The 24840-nt window shown below is 52.5% G+C and overlaps 1 protein-coding gene across 1 annotated transcript in view; it reads right to left on the reverse strand.

Moving 5' to 3' along the window:
• The window catches only part of CDC42BPB (CDC42 binding protein kinase beta), a 102854-nt gene that overhangs the window by 43532 nt on the left and 34482 nt on the right, over positions 1-24840 (reverse strand). The window contains exons 2-7 of the mRNA XM_045448322.1: positions 17794-17885; positions 12699-12782; positions 9619-9714; positions 7062-7210; positions 2500-2593; positions 690-890 (exon numbers count right to left, since the gene is read on the reverse strand). Coding sequence (XP_045304278.1) covers positions 690-890; positions 2500-2593; positions 7062-7210; positions 9619-9714; positions 12699-12782; positions 17794-17885 — 716 coding nt within the window. The remainder of the gene's footprint in view (positions 1-689; positions 891-2499; positions 2594-7061; positions 7211-9618; positions 9715-12698; positions 12783-17793; positions 17886-24840) is intronic.

Here is a 24840-nt window from a genome sequence, read left to right on the forward strand (position 1 = left end):
GAGTTGCTGGGGGACGGGGCTGAGGACCGGTCAGCAGAGAGAAGCTCACTTGGAGGGTGCGGGTGACAGACTGGGGAAGGAGGCGGTGAGCACACGGCCACAGGGTGGGAGCGGCATGAGGACACATGTGACTAAGGGAAACAGGTGACAAAACAGGAAGCGGAAGAGCAATGGGAAAACGAACAAGAAATGAAGGCGAGGCCGACGGGAGGCAAGGTCAAGGGGGGGAAAGGCACAGCTGGAAAGGGAAAAGGAAGCCGGGTCAAGGAGGTGGAAGAGTGCTACGCGCGGGCGCCTGGCCTGGTCCGGACAAGTAATCTCCGGGAAACAGACTCGAGAAGAGCAGCTGTGGTCACACTGATGAATCCAGACCCACAGGTGGAAGAGCCCAACGGGCCCCCGCCCCTCGCCATCCCGAGGCCACACCCGGCACAGCCCTGCGAACACAGGGCCCCGAACACCGCCACTCCAGCTCAAAGCTCACTCTCTCCCCCCACGCCCACACCTCCCGTGCCGGCAGCTTGTGCCGACTCCACCCGCAGATCTCTGCTCCTGTCCGGAGGCCAGCAGCCTGCTCCAACCCTATCGTCTCCTCCCCAAAGACGCGGACAGCTTCCCGGCAGCCCTCCCGCCTCCGGGCCCCTGCCTCGGGGCTCGAACAAACAGGACGTGGAGATGCGACATCTTACTTCGTGGTTCATGATCTTTCCGTAGGTCTCCACGAGGGACTCTGCGTAGAAGGGCGTCTCTCCATACAGCATCTCGTACATGCAGACGCCCAGGGACCACCAGTCACACTCGGGGCCGTACTTGCCCATGCCGTCCTCCATGGCCTGCAGGATCTCGGGCGAGATGTAGTCAGGGGTGCCCACGGCCACAGAGGACTGGACCTTGAAGGAGAGGGGGTGTCGGAGGGAAATCCTGGGGCAGCTCCGATTCCAAATTCCCAACTACTCCCTCTAAAACACTGATAGCAAATGATGAAATAACCGTGGAATAAAACTAGCACACGAGCATGATTTGAAACCCTAGTAATTCAAAATTCACTGCAAATGAATGCTCTCCTGCAGCAGTAAACGTGGGGCAGTTTCCAGAAAGTGTGAGATGGCCTCGCATGCCTGGTCTCTCCTTACCCGCATGCCCAGCACAGCCCCCAGAGGGCACTGTGGTCCCTCAAGGGGTGGCATTTCCCACATCCTCTGTCACTGCCCGAAGTGTGGTCCAGAAGCCATGTGTGTTCAGGCCAACCCTTCGCAAACTTCCGTGTGCATACAGGCCACCCGGGCTCTTGTGCAACAGAAATTCTAGGGTGGGGCCCAAGACACTGAATGTCTGTTTCCACAGACGCTAAGGCTGCTCCCCCAGGGCCTACACTTCCATCTCCCAAATGGGAACATCTGGAAATAGTCCAGGCACTGGCTGGGTACTCAGGAATTCTCCAGATGGGGAACCAGGAGGCTCAGGCCTCTACAAGGGAAAGGACAGTTCTTCAGCCACTGACGTTAGCAGGAACAGGCTTGACGTGGGGCCATCGCTCCGGAAAGCCGTGGCCAGCGAGGGCAGTGAGCGTCGTGAGAAAACAAGGGGGCAGCGGGTCAGCTGAGGAACCAGACTGGTCTTGGAGCGCATGGAGAACAAAGTCCATTAGACTGAGGGAGCAACCACAACAGAAGGCCTGGCCCAGGAAGGCCAGACAGACTCTCCCTCGGGTCACGTCTGAGGAGGGGCCAAGGGATACGAGCAGCACCCGGGTCAGACTGGACCGCGGGGAGGTCGGCCTCCATCATGTGACCAGAGTCACTTCCCCGCTCGGCCGCCCGGCTGCAGGAACCGTACGGTGGACAGTGGGGAGACCAGCGTGAGGTGGCAGCACGGGAAGGGTGAGGGGACGTGCGGCCAGGAAAGGGAACCAACACTCGAGCTCAGTCCGAGACCACCACGCTTGTCGTCGGAAGGCTGGATTTGAGGGCAGCACCAATCTCAACTAAGCAACACGTGGTCAAGACTGGGGAAATAAGAGACTGCTTTGGTGGGAAGAAAGAGAGTAACCCTAGTATCAAGGATCCCTATTTCTAGATGGACAACACCCACAGAGAGAAAAGCCCTGCCTGACAGGAAGTTACCTGCCCGCACACAGAAATGAGGAGTCGCTAACACAGTCAACGTCTGAGCGCCTGACCGGCCCACACCGGACGTTTCAAGAAAGGACCGAGGGGGCCTGCGTGTCGCTGCGGCAATGGCGTGCTCAGCCACCTCGCCACGTGAGGAAAGGGACGACCCCCAACTTGGAAGGCACACGTACTACTGATGAGACATGGACATCAAAACCAAGGTTTTCAACTTCATTAGAAAATTTAAACTGTCCCCCAAACGTGAATCTTTTTAATTCACATTCATAAACTTGGTTTCTTAACTGGACCTCAAATTGAAATGTTAAGTCCCTTCTAACTACAAGCAAAACCCAGAACCAAGTGAAAAATCTCCAACAGAAATACCTACAGTTCCATCGTCACTCATCTTCAAACAGGATCCAAAGTCGGCCAGGCGGATGTGACCATTCACGTCCAAAAGGACATTGTCAGGTTTAATGTCTCTGTGAGTAAAACAAATCAGGGAGTCAACCATTTCCACGCCACACATTAGGCAGGTCAAAGCCTGTCACCAGTGGCGTACCCGCTGAGGAAATGCTAATGCCCTTTCAGGACAGCTGTGGCAATCTTGGGAAAATGTCTCTCCGTGGCACTCTACTCGCACACGCGTACGGAGAGGCAGTCACCACCACTACCGCTCACTCCTGTGCATGAGCTAATCCCCAGTCAATCCGACGACACACCATCTTGTTCCCACCGCACAGCTGACCATGCTTCCTGAGTGTCTCCTTGGTGCCCGGTGCTGTGCTTGACCCCAGGTCTATGACAGCAACCAGGCCCCACAGCCCCTGCCATCACGAAACTTCCACCAGCTGAGAGGGCAGAAAATGAACATGCGAATGCATGAACACGCACGTGGTCTCAGTCAGCACCAGGGTAGGACGCCCACGATAAGCGCTGGGAAGAAACCAGAAGCAGCAGAAAACGGGGCAAAGGGTGTCTGAGCACAGACGTGATGAGAGCAACAGACAGGTGAGGCTCTGGGGCAAGACCACGGCAGGCCAACAGCCCCCCACGTACCCCACGCTGTATCTGGCGGACAAAGACCCGGGGGCTGAAGACCTAAGCCATCTGCCCAGCTGTCAGCAGCAAGTTCGTGGCAGGAAGGCAGGTCCACGGCCGACCTGCTGCTCTGTGGACTTGCAAACGTGGGGCCCCTGGGGAGGCGGACGGCCTTTAAAGCACAAGCTCTCCTTCCTGGTCAAACAAGTTCATGTGACTGGACGGCACAAAAGGGAACAGACTTCAGGAGGAAAGGCAGATGTTCACCAAGAGGAGCTCAGGTATGTGTTCACACGACAGAACACCACACCTCAGCTACTCCCAACAGCAGGGACGCATGTCACAAACAAAGGTGAGAAGACGATGACAATTCTTACCCAAAGAAAGATCCACAAAGCAAAAGAAACTAGCGCGGCACCCCAAACCGAAATAAAGAGGAAAAACAAAGCAAACCCTCAATGAGTCAGAAAAATAAAAAATTAAGAGCAGAACCAGACAAAAGCAGGAAGAAATGAAGAGATTTAACTCAAGGAAGAAACAGAAGACAAAATCTTATCAGGAATGGTGACTAAATTATAAGATGCCCATAGAACAAATTCCAGTAAAAATCTAATGAAAGGGCACTGAAGAAAGGGAGGGAAAGATGTAGGGGAATGAAAATAGATGACACATACAAATAACTGCAGTCCCCAAAGAAATTGAAAGAATAAAAGAATAAAACATAATATTTGAATCTACAATCTGAGAAAACCTTCCAGAAGTTAAAAAAAAAAAAAAGAAAAAGGGACTGCATTACAGACTGATGGGCCCATCAAATTAAAAATTTTCCCATGTCCTGTTTCTTGCAGCCAACCTGATACTAAAGTTCACATGGATCAATTAATGCGTGAGGACAGCTAGAAAAACCCTGGAGAGAAAGAAAGGGGTCTGATGGGGGAACTAGTCCGACACGGCTTCTGCCTCCGAAATTAAAGCGGTACGGCCCTGGTGCACAGACAGACAGAAAGACGACAGGACAGAACGTCATGGGGAGTGAGTGCGTGATAAAGATGTCATCTCACCTCACTGGGGCAAAGACACACTTCCTAAGTGAGCTGGTCTTGGGACAACAGGAGGGCCTCCTAAAGATAAAATCAGACCCGCTCCAGAACCACAGCGGCCACCCGGCCTGCCCCGGGCTACCTTCGTCAGATTCCTCTGCTTCATCCTGCATCTCTCCCGCGCAGCTATTTGTTCCAGTTTTTGTTTTTGTTCTCTGGATATCCCTTCTCTTAAAACTGCACCGTTCTGACTTTGTTTCTGAGCTGCACTCTCCGTTCTCTCTGGGGACGTCATGTCCTCGAAGGCAAGTGACTCTGTCACTCTTCGTTTCTGCCTCTGCTGTGATCTGGGGCTGACCGCTCCAGAAGGGGCTGTACCCGCCTGTGTGCCGTGCCCCCTGGTCCCGGCTGCCCACCGCTTCCCACGCTGCCAAAGCCAGGGAGCACCTGCTCTGCCTGCAGCAGCCCGGCCGGAGGGCGGTGGGCACGGCCCGAGTCCCCACGGCCCACATCCAGCTACAGGAAAGGCCCCACAGCTGTAGCACAGGGTCTGAGTCCTGCTTCTTAAATCCAGCAGGGACACGGCCGCTGTGCTGACGACACACACTCACTTCCGGCCCCGTCGAATGCTGCTTCGACCCACAGCGAATCTACCACCTGTGGCCGGGACAGGGCCGACTTCCTACCAAACCTGGCTTTGTAGCCTTTCTAGCAAAAATGCAAGCTTTCGGTTTTCAGACCGGGTCGTCCAAGTGCTAAGTCTGAATACTGAGTTGACGGGGGAGGGCGGTTAATCACACATTTCGTTCTCCTACTATGTCTGGAGATCAAATGACAGAGTGAAGCTTCTACATAGCTAATTAAGAAAATAAGGGAAAAGCTTTCTAATTAGGGAAAACAGAGAAAGAATAAACCACTGAAAAACTGGTCAGATTAATTTCCCTGGAGATCGGTGACAAATACAAAGACATTTAGCTCTGGTATGAATTAGTCAAATTTCTGTCAGAATATAAAATCGAATGTTGAAAACAACTATAGTAACTGTTAGAAAAGCAAGCACATCGACATTAAAGAATCCATGAAAAAAGAGAAAATGCCCTAAAAGAAGTGAAGGTTCTTTGGGAGCCGCGCCCTCTGCTTACTCTGCGATACCTGGACCCACAGGGCAGTGCCCTGGGCAGGGGCACGTGGCCCCCGCGCCTCAGTTTCCCCACTGAGCAGTGAGGTACGACTCACGGCGAGACCTGAAGGGCTGTTCTTGTGACACCCCGTGCCGTGGCCACCCTTGCAGCAGGAGCTGTGTCTGCTCAGGAAAACCTCCTGACGGGCAGCAGAGGCCGGGCCCTGGGCGAGGCGGCAGCGGGGCCCGATGTGACGCCAGGGGGATCGCGGTGGCCGTGAGCCTCCCAACGGAGGACGGTAATGCCCTCGCAGTCCCGAGGAAGGTGATTTCCAATCTAAAATTCTTACTAGATCATCCGTCAGTCACACATGTGGATGGAATTAAGATACTGATCCAAAAACGTGATCTCACAAGCCACCTTGATCCAGAAACTACAGACAATCCATGCTACCAAATCAAAAGAACAGACCGAGAAAGGAAGATGTGTCACTTGGACAGCAAGGGATCCAATCCGGGGACACGGGACGGGAGCGTCTCCGGGGAAAGAACTCTCAGGATGCTGGCAGAGGCACCCAGGGCAGAAGGGAGCGGGAAAGAAGGAGCAGTGGTTCCAAGAAAAATCAGACCTATGCTACCTGACACGCCTGCGTGCGCAGAGCTTTGTAATTCAGCACAGGGGATGACCAGCCAGTTTGGGGTAACCAGTGACGGCTGCCACGGAAAAGCCCGCAAGTGAAGACCCAGGACCATTGCCACCCCCGGAGGAAACGACTTATGGAAGTGGAAATGCGGGAACCGCCAGGCTCATCTGTCACACTCACACAGGTGTTCCACGATGACCCTGACAGGGATTTAACCAACAGTTATCGCTCAGGAACCGGGACGCTGTGGGAGGGAGGTCTGAGAGTGTGTGTGGGAGAGGGCTGAGGGAGAGAGCTACTTCTGGAAAGAGTAAACTGCATCTTAACAGATGTGATCTGACTCTCCCTCCTCTGCAAAAAAGAAAATGGCGAGAGAAGCTGGTTAGTTAGGAATATGAGGCAAGTGCCGCAAGAAACAGCGTAAAAAGCCGACGAGCTACCTGTGGCCAGTGGAATCCGGGCAGGGCAGGAGACGCGTGCTTTCTCTTAAGCCCTGTAGCGCTACCTGACTTGAAAAAACCGTTACCATGAACATATTTGATAAAAATTATTAAAATAAACAGCCAACCCCACAGGACGAACTCGCTGTCTTAAGCAGCAGAAAGACACAGAGGTGGCGCCCGCGCAGGATGCAGGGCGGGCCCGCAGCGCGCCCGGGAGGGCGGGAGGCACACGGCCACACAGAACCAGTTATTCTCGCTCGAGGTGCTGTGCTGGGCCCCTCTCCCCAACCCAGTCCTCCTCTGTGAGTGCCATGATGGGGGCCGTGCACCAGGGAAGGTGTTGTGGCTGAGACAGCAGACAGTCAGGGAACCCGTGAACTAGGGGGCGGGCACCCCAGGGAGGAGGGATCAGCAGCGGGAGGATGAGCTGATGTCAGCAAAACATCTGAAGACAAGGCGGCTCTGGGGGACCCGCGCTCGAGCATCCTCATCGTCACAGTAACGCTGGGACCTGGGTCTGGTCCCAGGCGCTGGGGCGGCCCGGGGTCTGCGAACCGCGTGGCCTCTCTGGACGGCCTGGAGCCTTCGACAGAGCCTCGGGGCCCCGAAAGGGCATCTTCACGTATTCAATGCCGTTCCCATAAAACACAAAAGGTGTGTACCTGTGCACGTAGTGAAGCTGATGGATGGAATCGATGGCCAACACCATTTCACCGATGTAGAACCTTGCCATATCTTCTGGAAGCTTGTCTTCGAATTTACTGAGCAGGGTCAGTAAATCACCACCCACGTAGTAATCCATGACTAAGTACTACAGGTGGGAAGAGGTGGGAGAGAACAGAATATTCAGTCAGCGCGAGGCCTGACAACAAAAGGCCGAAGTCCTACCACGGAAGTCCTCTGGCTCTTCCAGTCTGGAGCGCTGGCTTCCCAGCTGCTCCTGTGTCATCCAGGATTTCCCCGCTCAGTACCTTCCGGCACCATATACTGTCGTACTTTCAGTTAGGCATCTGACAGAGAACAAATTTCAGGAACAACAGCGCAGAGGATGGGGGCCGAGAGCAGGGCAGGAGAGGGGCTGGGAGGCCAGGACGTGGTCCTGGAAGGAGAGGAGGGTGACAGGCACCGGGGAGTACTATGTGGAGGCAGAGGCCAGACCACAGGCTGGCGGGCGGGCGTGCGGGGCGAAGGGAGAAGTTCTCCGGCCCCGAAGAAAGCGGTAGGAGTAAGTCAAGCACCCATCTAGCCGAGTCTCAACGGTTTCCATGCTTGCCTAGAATTCTAAACAGAAAAATGAAAATGCTTCGCAGCAGCACTGAATATGATCGATAGGCTCCTGGAGAACTGTAAGGAATCCGTAAGAAAGTAAACTAAGGGGCCATAAGGCAGAAACTTACTTTTAGAGTAAGAACCAGACCAATTATTTCCTCTGTCATGAAACACAGGGATTCTAAGTCAACAAGGCAACACCCTTCTAGTCACTGGAGAAACAGGTTTAATTTTTAGGACACGCCAAGTTTAGATGCCTCCAACAGAAGGAGCAACGAGAATGGGCTCTGTGGGGCAGCCCAATGACTCCGCACGAGGAAGGAGGCCTGACGCGGCCTGCCCCGCTCTCCAGGCCTGCTTCTCCACCACCCCACAAAGGCAGAAACTGCCGGGGTCCCAGAGAGAAGGAACCTGCCCGACAGCACCACTCAGGGGCGGCAGAGACAGCAGCCAGCCACGGGTCTGCGAACCCCAGTACCAGGGCCCAGGTTCACACACTAGCAAGCCCGGAGCCCCTGCCTTCCTTCTTGATTTTCACTGTACCTCTATTTGTGCAACTCCAAACACTCAAGAAGATGCCTTCTTGGCTGTGATTCCTAACTGACCATCTTCTATCAGACATTTCAGACTGCAAGACGCTACGCTGACTTCAGGAAAGATTAAACAAAATATGTTGTTTTCCTTCTGTACAGATCTGCGCCTGAACTCCTCGGAAATGGACCCGAGATGGTCGCCTCTGAGCGGGGGTGATGTGCACTCGGCGGTCTGCTGGGGAAGGGCCCTGAGCACCACCTCCCGTCACACGCTTGGACAAGTGGCTACGTCCCCTCCCGCTCCAGATGCCCCATTTAAAACGTGGTGACAACCTTCAGGGCCTAAGGCACGGGGTCCCTGGGGAGACGGAGCTAACCCACGCGCCCCTGCTTGATAAACACAACGGTCCCTCTGTAGACATAAACATATATGTTGTAAATTCTAAATAAACAGCATAACAAACCATGTTACCTAATTCTGGACATTCAAAACTGACGGATGTCTTTGACGTGGGAAAGAGACGGTTGTAAGATGAATAAAAGAGACCCTATGTCCCTCTTGCTGTAGGAACGGAGCACAGAAGTGCGGGTGAGCTCAGGGAGATCGAGCTCAGGTCCCTGGCCCGAGGCTGTGCAGACCTTCAAAGCCCCTGCGGCCACCGCTGGGGCTGCACAGGCAGGAGGAGCCGGGCAGAGACCAGCTTCTCCAAGGACGGTGCTTGCCCCGCACACCCAGAGCTCCACGTGAGGACCTTTTTAGGTTTAAGCAAACCTTCGGTCACACGGTCACTCTGGAATGAAGAGCAGCCGAGGGCAAAGGTTTGGCTTCTTCTCCCTCGTGAGCCGCTGTTTTGTGTCTGTTTTATAGGCATCTACGCTCACCTCGGGGCACACGTGTCAATCGCACAGCAGACCGACTGGTCAAGACTGAAAGCCCCCACTCAGGTCAGAAGAAACAGATAACAAGAGCCCCCCCAAAACCCACGTCAGAAGACGTCAGCGAGCCCAGCTCGTTCGGGGAGGACTGCACACCAGCAGTGTCCTCGGACAGCGTCAGGCATCGTGGGTGACACGATTACCCACTCAGCGCCAAAGGCTGAGCCACTGTGGGTCCTCGCGGCCCTCCCTCTTCAAACATAATCCAAGATGGAAAATGTCTTGAAGCCCCAGTTTGTTTAAATGTAATAAACCCGGGGAACAAAACTAATCAGGTTATCTCATGATGAGAATTGTCTGCCTTTAAAAAACCCCACCCAGTTACTACCTTGAACCAACCCCTTCGCTCTCTCCGAGCACATATAAACACTGTCAACTGCAAACCGCCTCGTTCGGTTTTTAGTAGCAGCACAAAGGAATCAACCAATTTCACCCACGTGCCATTTGACAGACTCTGGAAGCGCCTGAGACCCAGACATACCAGGTAGTTTTCGTCCTGAAAGGCGTAGTGCAGAGTAGTGATCCACTGGCAGTCGCCGTTCACCAGCACGTCGCGCTCTTCTCGGAAACAAGCAGTCTGTAAAGAGTCGGGGGGAGAGTCGGTGTGGGCCCGTCCAAGGAGTACGGTCCTGAACAGAGGGGTCTCTGCCGACGCGTCACCTGCCTCCCAGGCTGCAGGAAGCTCGGCCTCCCTCACTCACCTGGAACCAGACGCATCCTCGCCTCCCCCAGGCCTTTCCTGCACCAAGGCGTCGGAGAGCTCACTTCCTCAGGCCGGGCCCGGCCCCCCGCCCCTTCCACACACGCCACCTCTGCAGCCACCAAAGGCGAGTCGGCCCGGCTCACAGGTGGATCTCAGCAACACTCTCCTGGGTAGGCCCCTCCCACCCAGCACTGCCCGACCTCTCTGGACCAGACCGGCTTCCTCTCGATAGCCTGGGATGTGGCCGCCCCGCGTCTGCCCCTCGCTGTCACACGCCTACAGTTTAGCAGCCACATGGCTGGCAGGAAACGGCACACACCTGCTTACTGAGCTGAGCGCTGGGAAGTGATTTAATCACGGTAACTGGTGCCACGGGCATAACAGGATTCTGTGAAGAAGTATGGTCTGCAGCACATAGTAAAAGGCTGTCTTTTGGGCTGTTACGGTTTTTTTTTTTTAAGAGCTTTATTACACAGGTGGTACCTAGATTTAAAAGTGACCAGGTATTCTGGCATAATCATAATAAAACTTTCTCTTTGTTCATCACCTAAGATTTTAACTCCCTCTAGATCTGAAACTTGCACAGCTTAACAAAAATGACAGTGGCACTGATGGGAGCCCTTGGTCCACAAGGCACCGGGGAGTCCTACCTGCTCTCTCATGAGACTCACAGTGACCTCTGGAACTTGTTCTGTCCTATGAGCTTTCTATTCTAAACCTATTTTAAACACTTTTTATTTCGAAAAAAAAAATGACTGAAGTAGATGTGCCCCAATTCTACTAATTAAAAGCAGATAAAACAACTCAAATGGGCCAGCCATCAGCCTAGATGTCCAAATGTGCAGAGACCAATGCTATGCCCCCCAGCCCGCGGCCCCCCAGCCCACAGGGCCTGGCGCAGGGCAGCTGCAAGGAAGCCCCAGGGCCGGGGCTCCACGTTCTCAAGGGTCGACCCATCCACATTTAGAATAAAAGCCATTCTTAAGCTCAGGGTCACCAGCATGATGACCCACAGACAGGAAATATATGTATTATTCAGCAGTTCTGTTTTGAGAACTTTCAGTACTTTTTTAATGAGCAAAACAGATGAGCTAGAAAGCACAGCACGACCCACAAAGTTATGAGTTCACAGCCTAGCGACTTTTCCACCGCCCCCTCTTGGTGACGTCATGCTTTCAAAGATTTAGTGTTCACAGTAAACTAATTTGTTAGGAATAAAATGATAAATTACTTTAACCATTTTATATCAATATTATTATGTTTTTATATGTATCACACACACATATATCCCATGACATATACCCTGGGATAATCGTAATAATTAGCAGACATCCTTGGACTTTTCCGACTATGCCAATTAGGTAGGATCTCTGTAACCAGATTTAAATTTCATAATTTCAGAATGTACTCACCATGACATTTGGGTAAATACTAATTAGTTATAAGGTGCGAATCACCTCTCCCCAACCTTGGGACTTTTAAACACACACACACACACACACACACCCCCGGTCTGGAGGCTGACGCTGAACAACCAATCACTCCTCTAAAAATATAAACTTAAATGAATTTGCTACTAGCCTTTATTTCCCTGCTTATTCCTCCCCCAAACTCTTATGCACCACCAACTACCCTGTTCCCACGGAAGAGTCACTCCAGCGATTTCCCTTGACCCCCAGAGCGCTGACGGTGCCACGAAGGGCTGCTGGGGCCGAGGCACGGCCACCGCGGTACCGCCTGAGGCAGAGTCCCCAGGCCCAGGTGACCACAAACACAGCGATGCTTCGTTAACCAGCCTGCATTCATCCGGCAGAGGCCCGGTGCTGGGCACCACGGTGGGAAGGAGGAGGGTAGGGACGGGGAAGGAGAACAGGCTGTGACGGACAGGTAGGACGCACTGAGGATACTGAGTGAGAACGCCCACCCACCAAGCTGACGACAGCCTGAGCTCAGGGGAGGGATCTGACCAGAACAGACGTTTGTACTGGTATCTGCCCAAGTGGCATCATCATCCCAGGGAAGAACTACCGAGCACAGGAAGGGCCACCTAAAATTACAAGGAAGGTTCAGAGTGACACGACAAGAGGCCAGAAACCAGAGAAGCAGTTTCCGGAGGAGGAGGTGGCTAATCCCAGGGGCGCTCAGTCCCGGGGTGAGCTTGCTTCACAGCTGGGGCAGCAGAGGGTGGCGCTGAGGGCGTTCAGCCTGGGGGAGCCCAGCGAGAGGACACAGGGTAAGTGACAGAGCCCGGGAAAGGAAGGATGCTTGGCTCCCTGACGCAAAGTGGAGGACCACAGAGGATGGGGGGTGAAGGCAGACTGGGGGTGAGTCTGGTAGGACCAGAGGAAGAGCTCGGGCTGGCCCAGCAGCCTCACCGACTCCATCGGGGGCCGGAGCGGCCAGGGTCGGGACCGTGAAACAGGCCCCAGAGGGAGGGACAGCGAAGTAAGGAAAAGCGCATCTGGACCTGCCAAGCAGTGACCACCTACTTCTGCTTACGATCTCCGTCCTCCCTCTGGGAGGGCGTACACAGACATCTCTGTGCTTACGCAGGCTCCAGATCCCGTAATGCCTTGTGCACGGGAGGCAGAGCTGAGATAAATGCCCAGAGTTCCCGCAAAGGTTTTGATTGGTCCTTACAGTGAGCAGCCCTCGGCCGGGGCGGGGGCGGGGGCTCTGGCGCAGAGAGGCGTGCGCGCCGGGAGGGGCGGAGACGGTGGCGACAGGCGACAAGACACAGGTCACTCTTCGTCAAGGAGGGAGGGGGGAGGCCCAGCTCTGCGAGGACTGTGGTGGGGACCCAGCCCATGCCCCTCACAACCCCCTTCTCCTGTTACTCTTTACTACTCCACGCTTACCTCTGCTCTTTTAAGCATTTCCCACTTGTTGAGGATTTTCATCGCATAAATTCGCTCAGTGTTCTTCATTTTGACAACAGCAACCTGGAACACAAACAGCAGTTTAACAAAAACGTAGCTGAAGGAACCAAAAGCCAGCACACGTTGTCACGTAACTACAGTGACATCTCAAGTGCCCGGAGAAATGAAACCCTGGAAAACGAGCTGCTGAGGAGACACAAGTTCTTCACGTAAATGCAGATCCGTCCTGCTGAGCATCGAACCCTGCCGTTCGCCACACCACAACGTGCATATCCCTGCTCAGTTCCAAAAACTTCCGTGGTGGGCGGTGGGCGCACAGCGGGGCTGGCCGCCCTGGGCGAGCCTGGGACACGTGCCTGGGACTTTCACCGTAAAAACTTTAAAAATGCACTCACTGCTCCCAACCTTTCGTCCCCGTGTTCAAGGGTTCCGTCCCCACGCTCCTGCCGCCTGCCCCACTGGTGCTACGTCTGCCTCCTCCTCCCACCGCCGGCCTTGACATGCCAGCTCTTGCCTCTGCGATCTGTTCTTCAAGGGGCACCGAGTGCCGGCGTGGGCTCTGGAGTGGGACTTGGGCAAATCCTCTTCTCTGGCCCCAGACTGCTATGAGGACAAACCAGCGAATACACCTAAACGCACTTCGAACGGGGTTAGGCATATAGTGGGCACTCGGCATGTTGGCTGGCAGCCACGTTCTTCAAGGTACAATTCAAATGCCACCTCTTGCAGCAAGTCCTACTGGATTTCCCAGTCCCTGCCAAATCTCAGACGCGCTCCGACATCACTTACCAATACCAGATGTGATGCCTGTGCCAGCATACGGCACATCCTACCCTGCAAAAATCATTCACTGGCCTAAGTCCCCATCTCAAAACCATAAGCTACTTACGTATGGCTGTCCCTTTTTGCTGCCAACGGCAGACAGCCACATGGCAGGCATAAACAGTTATTTACTTCCTTGCTTCCTAAACGATGCATGTCATACAGTAACATCGTCAAAGTAACCACACAAGCTAACATGCACCAGGCACTTTCCCCGTGCCAGGAACTCTGCTCACTAATTGACCTGCACCCTCTCAGGTAACCCTCACCACAGTCCTCGATGGTGGCTATTTTTATATCCATATTTTATAGATACGGAACCTGAGGCTGAGAGGTTTAAATAACATGCTAACAAGTAGCAGAGTCTCACCCTCAAGTGCATGCACGTTAAGGATTATAAAGACAGTTATGATTAAATATTATCTTCCCTGGGCCTGACGATAGGGCGGGGGGTCCACAAAGAACATGCCTTGATGGAACCCCAGAGTCTGGTGAGGGTCAAAGGCCCCTCCCACAGCACACGGCTTCCCGCAGCCCACCACGTGGAAGTCATCCTCCAGTCATCTCCTTCGGTCATCTCTCTCACTGCCACCCCAGTGCTCGCAGTGGTGGCTCTTCTCGTCACACCTGTTTAAGCTGCTGTTTACTAGCTGTGGTCTTAGAACCACTAACCAAGCTCGCTCCGATCCTGAATAAAGAACAAAGAATGCCGAACAAAGGTTCGGTGAGTTCTCCCACGTGTCCCAGAACGTGCAATCTGGGCACACGTGATGTCATCACATTAGAAGTGTCGATTTCTTCCTAGAAATCAGCTACAATCAATAGGTGAAATGTTAGTGTTAAAAACAAAAGCTACTATAATGTAATCCCTATCAAAATATCAACGGCATTTTTCACAGAATTAGAACAAATAATCCTAAAATTTGTATGGACCCACAAAGGCCCCAAAGAGTCAAAACAATCTGGAGAAAGAACAAAGCTGGAGGCATCACGTGCCCGGATTTCACACTATACTACAAGGCTTGTAGTGATCAAAACAGCACGGTGCTGGCACAAAAACAGACACACAGATCAATTAATGGACAAAGGAGGCAGGAATATACAATGGGAAAAGACCATCTCTTCAACAGTGCTCAGAAAACTGGACAGCTACATGCAAAAGAATGAAAGGGAACCATTTTCTTATAGCATGCAAAAAAAAAAAAAAAACAACAACAAAAAAGAACCCTCAAAATGGATTAAAGATTTAAATAAAATATAACACCTGAAACCATAAAAATCCTACAAGAAAACATGGGCAGTAACCTCTTGGACGTCGGCCTTAGCAATACTTTTCTGGATCTCTCTCCAAGGAAAACAAAAGCAAAAATAAACTACTGGGACATCAAACTTCTGCACATGAGTGGAGACCATCAACAAACAAAAGGTAACCTATGGAATGGGAGAAGATATTTGCAAAAGATATATCCCATAAGGGGTTATATCTAGAATAGATAATGAACACACACAGCTCAGTATCAAAAAAGCAAGTGATCCAATTTTAAAAATAGGCGGAAAACTTAAGCAGACGTTTCTCCAAAGAAGACATACAGATGGTCAACAAGACACATGAAAAGATGCTCCACATCACTTATCATCAGAGAAATGCAAATCAAAACCACAAGGTATCACACCTCATAGCCGTCAGAATGCCATTACCAAGAAGACAAAAAAAATAATTAAGTGTCTGCAAGGATCTGGAGAAAAGACCCGTGCACTCTTGTGGGAATACAAACTGATGCAGCCACTGTGGAAAACAGTATGGAGGTTCCTCAAAAAGTCTGCAATATAAGTACCTTCTGATCCAGCAATTCCACTTCTGGGTAAACAAAAGCACTAACTCAAAAACACAGATGCATCCCTACATTTACTAAAGCATTATTTACAGTGGCCAAGATGTGGCAATAACCTACGTGTCCACTGCCTGACGAATGGATAAAGAAGAGGTCATATACACCTACAATGGAATACTACGCAGCCGCAAAAAGGAAGAGATCTCACCCCATGTGCAATAACATGGATAGATGTAGAAGGTATAATGCCATGTGAAGTAAGTTCAGACAGAGAAAGACCAATACCAAATGATTTCCCTTTTATGTAGAATCCGAAAAACAAAACAAAACAAAACAGAAACAGACTCATCGATGCAGAGAACAATCTGGTGGTTACCAGCGGGGTGAAATAGGGGAGAAAAGGCTACTTAGTATTTACTACAGAAATGGCCTCACTTGGAAGAAACGGTAGAGCTGATAACTTTTGAACAATCCAGATCTTGCTGAAAATGAGACACAGAGCTCTCTGATCTCTTACTAGAAGCTCACTTCTTTAGAAGAGGCCTGTCTGGGCACAGGCCATGTCCAGAAAATATGCCAGTGCCTTTGATAAAATACCCAGAAGGAAAAAGAATACATCTGTCCACAGAAAAACACCTGTCAAACCAAGAACATGCAGAAGTGAAACGTAGGAGTAAAATTTAATGTAAAAACAAAAACTCCTGTATATTGAACAAGCTTTCTCTAATTGCACAACTTATAAAATAAACAACCTGTAAAAATCTTGTTTAGTTTACCGGAAACAACTTCTTGGCCCAAAACTCAGTCTTAATTGCATCAAAGAGAGCTGATGCTACAAGCATCTCCAAAATGAGACATTTCCGTAAAGAAAACCAACAGAAGTGATCTTACACAACATTAACAACTGATGTGGGGACACGACAACTCAGTGGGACACCTGATGCCAGCCCCGATCCAGTACTGGAGGAACCAAAACAAACCGCCACAAAGAACATCGCTGGGCCAACTGAGAAACCTGGTGGAAGACAGCAGATGAGGTGCAGGGTCGCAAGAACACCCCGGGGAGGCAATGGCGGTGACGCCACCATTACCAGACAGCGGCAGTGACCTTAGCCACAGAATCCAAGATTCTTTCTGCGGCGGGGGAGGACTGGCGAGCACGTGCAGGGAACCCAGAAGGGTTGCACGATGGCCGGGTGGCCGGAGGAGCCCGATGGCGAGCCGAGCCCAGGCCATGGGGCCCCGGGGTGGGGGAGGGACTTACACAGGCCGAGAAAGCCTGGAGAGGGAGCAAAGGTAGGGGAGAGAACCCAAGGACTTTCGGGAAGGCCTGGGCAAGGACGGATTTCCTGAGTTTGGGAGGAACTTAAAAGGTGACACAGGCCCCTTCTCTGAAGCTCAGAAATCCGAGCCGTGCGGTTAAGTTCTTTGCAAAGAAGAGCAGTGAAAATCACCGTAGCCTATTGTGGCACAACACCGTTGTCTCCCCCTCTTCTGGAGAGCGACCCTCCCCGGCCCCACGGCACCCCTGCGCCTCCCCAACCCGGTGCTAGGGGTGCGGTGTCCCTGCAGATCCCCGCGAGGGCCCGGGCCTGGTCCTGCTGCCAGGGAGACAGTCGGCAAAAGTACATGCTGTGCTGAATCGGGTTTCGATTCTGAAAGGTCTCTTTCTCCTCACTAAACAACAAAACCAGACCTGGACACGGGAGGAAACGCACGCCTTGCACACAAGTCCCGAGTATTCTGGAGCACCTTCTCGTCACGGCAGGTCGGGTCACTGTCAGGCAGAGCACGCGTGACGGGACAGGGCGGGCCACCGCTGGGCCCCACACGTGACGCCCCAGCAGCAGAGCTAAGGGGAAAGCTTAAGCGGAGGGGTCAGCGCATCCAGAAGCTTAGGAGGCTCGGCTCTTCGGTACTAAGCGTACACCCACCGATCCCAGTCTGCGGGGGGAGCCGCGGCCGGAGCCTCGGCGGGGGCACGACGCCCGCTGCACACGCGGAGCCTGGCCGGGCCGCCCCGTGCAGAGGCCGCGCCGGCCGGGCCCAGGCACAGCTCGAGCACCGACGGCGGGCAGGCTGCTGGTGACGGGCGCGGCCGCTGTGGCCTCCCCGCATTCTGCAGAAGGTGACTGCCGGGATGTTTTCAATTAACAAGTGGACTTTTAATAAACTTCTTTGTCTCAAAGAGACGATTTTGGTCCAGACAATATTCAGGGTAACTCACCGGCCACCAGCTTTTGTTTTTATTTTTCTCCGCTTAATTGTACCCCGCAGGTTCCGCCCACCAAGAACTACTCTCCAGGTGACGGTGACAACGACCCGTCCCCCAGATCGATGCACAGGGTCCTACAGACGCCTGGTGGTGGCGGCTGCTCTCCCGTTCTAGGCAAAATGAGCAAAACAGAAGTTCATCTTACCTCACCGAAAGCACCTCTTCCGATTACTTTAATTATTTCGAAGTCTTCTCGATGAAGCTGCATCTCCTTGACCAGCTGTGTAAATGGCTTAGCTATAAATTCAAAAAAAAGGAAATCAACAATTTACTCTAGTAAGTTGGTACTACGTAAAAATTCAACAACCTGACTGGGGCATTCCACTACATGACACAGCTTTTTCAGGAAACAAAGGTTTACTTTTTAAAATGCTTGGTATCTGACAGGTGTTGGGAAGTCTGTGTCTGCGCTCAACTACGCAGATGTTCATCCTTAGCCCCTGTCCTTCAGCATCTGCTGTGACAAATGCTGCCACACAGAGGTCCGCTGCCGCTGGTCGTGAACACAAGCAGCAGGTACATTGGAGGTGAGTAGGCTCCGTGGAGCCACAGGGCAGCCCGGGGTGGGGTGGGGGGAACACGAGACAGAACATTCTCGCAGAACGGCGGCCATCTCTGAAGTGCAGGCGGTGCTCCCGGACATCGTAACCATCCTTGCTAATCACGTGGGGACTCTAGCAGTGACCTCGGTAAGAAACGGGCAGAAGCACTTTACGCGGCACTCACGTGTTCCATGCACGCATGCACAGGCAACAGAATAATCATCCTTTTATTATCCACGTTGTAGGGAGGAGAAAACTGAGCCAGGTTTCTGTGGACAGCGTGCTGGGCTGAATAGGGTCTCCTCCCCCCTCCCCAAATCAGTAGTGTCCACCCAGAATCTGTGACTGTGGCCTTATTTGGAAGTGGGGTCTTTCCAAATGTAGTCACGTTGAGGTCACAAACACGAATGAGATGGGGCCTAAACACAAAAGGACTGGTGTCCTTATTAAGAGAAGGGAATCTGGACACAGAAGGGAAACAGCCCCGGGAAGATGGGAGGCAGGGACTGGAGTGATGCAGTCATAAGCCACGGGACACCAACTGCGCCAGAGGCTGGAAGAGACAGGGGTCCTCCCGGGGGCCTCTAGAGGGAGCACAGCCCTGCTCACACCTTGACTTTGGACTTGGCTTCCCCAACTGTGAGAGGAAAATATCTGTGGTCTTAAGCCCCCCAGTTTATGGTAATTTGTTACCGCGGCCCAGGAAACCTTTCCAGAGACCGCGGGTAATTTCGTTCCAGGAGCGGAGCGAGAGGCAGCACCAGGACAGAAGTCCCGCAGTTCGACTCCAGGGACCGTGCACTCCTGACCACCACGCGTCACATCTCTTACAGCTGTTCTCATTTTCACCTTCAGGCCTAAATCCACGTTTTACACTGACCTTCACACAGTTCTCTTTCAAATTCCCCACTACTGGTTTTGCAAAACGTTTCCATTGGGCAAAATGTACAAGGCTCTGTGTTATTTCTCGCAACTACACGTGCATCTGCAATCGTCTCCAAAAACAGCCAACAGCCTGCAGCCAAAACCTGCAATCTGACGTTTTCCGGATTTCTAATTGAGCTCCATATTATTAACTGAATTCTGCAGTTTTTCTCCTTAAATAGCTGCTTAATAAATACCATTAAGGTTTGGTCACCATGGTTCAGTGATCACGGGAACAACAGCCAGAGCACCACAAGGTTCTTGGTGCCTAAGGACAGTGAATTGTTACCACTATCAGTGCAAATGCCCATCAGCACAGAGATCAGGAAATAGGACACAGGGGGACTGATTTAACAAAAAAAAACAAAAAACAAAAGGCCAGGCTAAAGAAAACCCTTGGGCTAGAACTTGAAAGGTTATCTGTGGCTTTTTAGTTCTCTCACATATCACCCCCAAACAACCATTCCCAAAACTCCTAATACATATCTGTACTTCAAACAGCCACCAAAAACCTCAACCTCTCCTGGTACCTTCTAGGGGAACCGCATGGTACCGTTGATTGTACAATGAAAAAAAAACGATCCCAGCAAATCTCATCTGTTGTATTTTACCACCAGAAGGGAGAGCGTAGGAGAGGAAAGAGAGCTGACCCGCTACGAACAAACTGTGGCACAGAGCACACTCGAGTGCACACCGCAGAGACGCTCGCTCTGGCAGGGGCATAATGCAACATTCTGGACTGTTCCACAAAACCCCAAGACTCACGAGAGGTGGCAGTCACTGTTTTCAATGTACAACCCAAACACATATTCATGAAAATCAAAGAGAATCCTACCCGTAATGAGCCACTTTTAATTTGCCCGTGGCCCTGTGCCACTCTGCTCGTAGGCATATTCCATGTTTCAAATCGTCTGTATTCTTTTACTTTTTAGATGTCTCATGTTTCTGTACCACTCAATTATCATTTTAACAGATGCATACTATTTCACTAAGTTGGTGCACCAACAATTTGTAAATCATGTGTCTACTGAACAGACAGGTTAAACTTTTAATTTTGAAAATCAGTACCTTCTTTATGGTGAATAAATCTGCAATGAACCTTTGCATGCACAGAAGCTTTTTTACTATTTTAAAGTAATTTTAGGATGAAATTCCAGGATTCTCCAAAAGGCACTAACTTTTTTTGTGGTTCCTAATCTGTCACCACACCCCGCCCCCCAACACCATACACGGATGGTTCACCTGCCTTTGAACGGACAGTTCTCTGAGGCCTGGCCAGTCTACTCGTAAGCCCTATGGGGAGGACTACCCACTCATCACAACTGCTCACCGATCACGTCTTAATCTTGTTTAACCTACTGCGTAAGTGCTTTACTCTGACTTTGTGAAACATGCTACCTGTAAACGCCACGCCTCCGCTCAGTTCCTGCTTTTCATCTCAATTATGCTATTTTTACTTTACAGAAATTACTTTTCATAAAAATATTTTCAACAAAACGGAACTGATTCATTTTTTTCCTTCGTCATTTCACTATTAGAGCCTACAAAGTTATCCACTCTTTAAAGATCTAACCTTCAATCCTACTTTCTGCTAAACGGCTTTTAAAAATAGATAACCCATTATTCGTCTGCCGTTGACAACATACAGTGTTTGTCGTAACTTCCAGCTGTAACCATCTCTACACGTTGGCGTGGCCTGACGGTGCAGGGGGGTCGGGGGCGAGCGGCCCAGCGCCCATTCTGGAGCTTCAGCTCCTCCGTGTACCACCTGGTAGCCAGCCGTGCCAGAGAAGCCACTTCGTCCTCCGGGACTCCTCACCCACCTCAGGGGCCCACTGACCCTGAGGACCGAGGCAGGTAGGAGCGAAGTGCCTCGCGGCCATCCCCGTTCTTTCCACATCGATCACCTTATCCTCCTCGTCGAGTTCCCTCCTCCTGAGTTCCCTCCTCCTCTTTGATACAAACGGTCTTGTTGCTTCCGCCTTGTACACAGTTCTGCGCAAATTTCCCCGAACTGGACGGGCATGAATTCACCAGGACAGTCAGATGAACGGGAAAACCAGGGAAAATGGGACGAACGCTTGAAAAGACCCAAGAGTTCTGAGGACGCAGTGAAAACGTGACACTGGCGTGTACCAATCACGAAGACAAGCACGCACGGCGGCAGACCGCCCTGTCCACCGCGCAGGGCCACCAAGTCACGCTGATCCCACGGGACTTCTCAGGTGAATGGCAGAGAGGGGGCTGTCAACCAGAGTCAATGCAAAACCAGGGTGACCCTGTCATCCGGGTCGGGCGGAGCCCAGAGACAGAAGCACACCAGCTCTCTGAGCACCAAAGTTTCACGTAAAGAACTGTTAGGAGCGCTAACTCGCCACGGACACAGCAAGCGCACACGCAGGAAGCAACACGACTACCCGTGGGGTCAGGGAACCGAAGGAGGGAATTCCGGAAACTAGGCAAAGGGCTCCGCACGGCTGAGGGTGGGCTGCTGCTGGCACTGGGGTCTCTGTGCTCACGGGCGGGGACCCGAGAAGCTGAGAGGGAGAAAAGCCCACCTGACGCCTGGATATCCTGAGCAGTTACTACTGGCAGGCACTTTGGCCTGGAGGAAGAAGGGTTACAGGGGCGTCACTCAAAGAGGAGCAGGCAGGAAGTCCCCGGTCCCCTCTCCCTCCTCCACCCCCCTCCAGTCTCCTTCTGGAGCCCTTAAGGCAGAGCCCAAGAGGGAGCGGGGTCAGAGCCCCAACGGGGAGATGCTGGGTCAAGAGGACGCTCCTGCAGGGCAACGGGATGGGAGACGAGGACCGATCAAATAAATGAACAAACTCAGGATAACGGGAGCCAGGGTCCTCACTGTCAGGGAAGGGAGTTACCAATAAGGGAGAATTGGGGAGCCTGGGCGGCTCAGTCGCTTGAGCGTCCGACTTCAGCTCAGGTCACAGTCTCATGGCTCGTGAGTTCGAGCCCCGCATCGGGCTCTGTGCTCACAGCTGTGCTTCGGATTCTGTCTCCCTCTCTCTCTGCCCCTCCCCCACTCACGCTCTGTCTCTCAAACATAATAAACATTAAAAAAATTTAAAAACAAAAACGAGTAAGGGAGAATAAACCCTGCAGGGCTGGATCAGAATCGGGGGTGTCAGTGTGACCTCATGATGATATACAGGGACATCAAAAACACAGACCTGAACGGCTGGGTACATACACAGGGTCCTCGTTCTGTCCACCGACAGGCCAGGAGGCAGCAACATCCAACAACGAGCGCATCTAGCGCCCGAGCTCGGTTTCTAAATACCAGCCTCCGGCAAAGGAGCCAGGACGCCTCGGGCCCTCCCAGAGCCAGCGCTAGAACAGTCTGTGCCAGAAAGCAAAGAAGGGCTCGAAGAGTCATGGGTACTCAAAATCAACGCCAATGGTCACAGACTACATACATTAAGGAGGAAACCAGGAGTCCGTACTGATCTGAAAGTTTAAAAATCTAATGAGAAATGAGGTATTTATATAGTTTCAAAGTAAATCCAAACACAATAGTTACCAACAAAGGGAAGTAAGTGACTTTACAGCGAGGTCTGGAGAACACCACTACCTAAATCAGGGGATCAGAGCAAACACTACCACCAGCCATGTGACAAAATGAAACTGTGCCGTCACCCGACGGGACCCAGTGAGAAAATGCAGCGTCACTTCTGTGACTTTCCTGCCCAAGTTACATAACCTGAGTGTAATCACAAGGAGACAGGAGGTGAACGTAGGGACAGGTGTGGAAGCAGAGAGAGCTGAGGGTGCCGCCTCCCACCGACACATGATGACGACACACGAAGCGGCCGCACCCAGGTTAGGCTGTGGAAGCGCAGTGGCCTGCGACGTGGGGGGAAGAACTCGAGGGGACGGCCGCGGACGGTGCACTGACTCCCGTGGGACAGACCCAGGGTGAGCAGGTTTGGGGGGGAAGGGAGCGATGACGGCAGCGTGCAATCAACACGTTCCCTGTTTCTGCTGCGGGGCCCAAGGCAGCGAGGACGCCAACCTTGTAAAACTCGACTGCTGTTTCACACGTGCAAAAACTCACCACCTCAGAAGCACCAGGTGACGCGGGGGGTGGAGGAGAGGTGGGGCCGGGAGGGGAGGACAGTCTACTGCCAGGAATCTGGAGACCACCGACCTGGAGGAGCCCGGGCACTGGCATTTCTTAAGCCTTTTTTCAGTCTGCCAATGTTTCTTCACTGACTTAATCTAGAGCTTGGGATGCTCTTTGGGATACAGAATGTCCCAGGAAAAATTTTACGAAATTATACGCACTGGGGTGTGACCCAGCTTGTCACCCATTCAAAGTATGCAGGATGCAGAGCAAAACCACAACAATTAAAACACCACTTGGGGCTCATTTAAAAAAACTGTTTTAAGATGAAAACTTTATTTTTTATTTTTTTTAATGTGTATTTTATTTTTATTTAGAGAGAAAGACATAAAGCGTGAGCAGGGGAGGGGCAGAGAGGGAGAGAGAGAATCCCACACAGGCTGCGTGCCGTCGGTACAGAGCCCGATGCGGGGCTCCAACCCACGAACCGGGAGATCATGACCTAAGCCAAAATCAAGAGTCAGATGCTCAACTGACTGAGCCACCCAGGCGCCCCTGGAATTCACTTTAAATATCATTTATGCTAAGGTTCTCCTAGAAGACAGACATCTCAGAGAAAGACTGAAGAAAACAGATCAGCTATAATGTTTAAAATGTTTGATCTTCACGGTGATAATGAACCTGTAGATTTTGAAGTAAGAGAAACGTAACTATTATACATTTTGGAAAGGGTGAAATTACCTCTCCTCCACATCCCATGAGCCAACACCAAAAGGTGACAGCTCAGCAAACACTCGCTGGGCGCCCGTGTGCTGGCACCAGGACAGAGAAGTGGGCCCGGCTGCCGGAGGCCCCCGCGGGACTCTGGCTCCAGCAACTGCAGGGGTGGGGTTGCTCAGGGTCGTGCGCCGCCCACACCTCCCCCTGCGCCTGCCGTCACTGCACCTGCGCACCATCTCGGACCACTCCCTGGTGCCCCCGTCCCTCTGCAGGGACCTCACAGCTCGCCTGTGCCCTCACACCCACTCTCCAGCCTCTCCGGCCACGGCACCACCTGTGCCAAAGCCGACACAGTCGCATCACCTCCCGGGTCCAGAGTCCTCACAGCTGGGCATGGCTCCGGGCTAAGACCTGCGTGCTCAGAGCCTGCTGCACGTGTGGGCCGTCCGGGGGGGCCCCCTACGCCCCCGTCCCCCACCCCGGTCCCACCACACCTCAGGTCCTTCTGCTGCTCAGGCCCTCAGGCAAACCTGGGTCTTCCTAAGCAGAACCCTCACCCCCACAGGCTCCTGCTCATCCTCGGGACCCCCGAGGTGGGAGGTGGCCCCAACTCCAGCCGGCTGACCGGGTCAGGAGCCCGTCAGTCCTCCAGGAAGTAGGCCTCGGAGCCATACCAGCTCACTGACGTCTTCGCCACTGGCCCGGAAGGCCCAGGAAGGCAGGGCTACTTCCGCCCTGTTACCCGCCACTGCCCAAGGCCCTAGCACCACGGTTGGGGATGCCGTGCCACAGCAGAGTGGATGCCCACCTGACGATGCGATGTCAGAAAAAGGTCACCTCCTCCGGTGGCGGGGGGGGGGGGGGGGGGAGTGGTGTCATATTTTCTAAGGTAAAAGTATATTCAACAACCTAGGATATCTTCCACCAA

The sequence above is a fragment of the Leopardus geoffroyi genome, chromosome B3, assembly GCF_018350155.1.
Source record: "Leopardus geoffroyi isolate Oge1 chromosome B3, O.geoffroyi_Oge1_pat1.0, whole genome shotgun sequence".
NCBI classification, from domain to species: Eukaryota; Metazoa; Chordata; class Mammalia; order Carnivora; family Felidae; genus Leopardus; species Leopardus geoffroyi.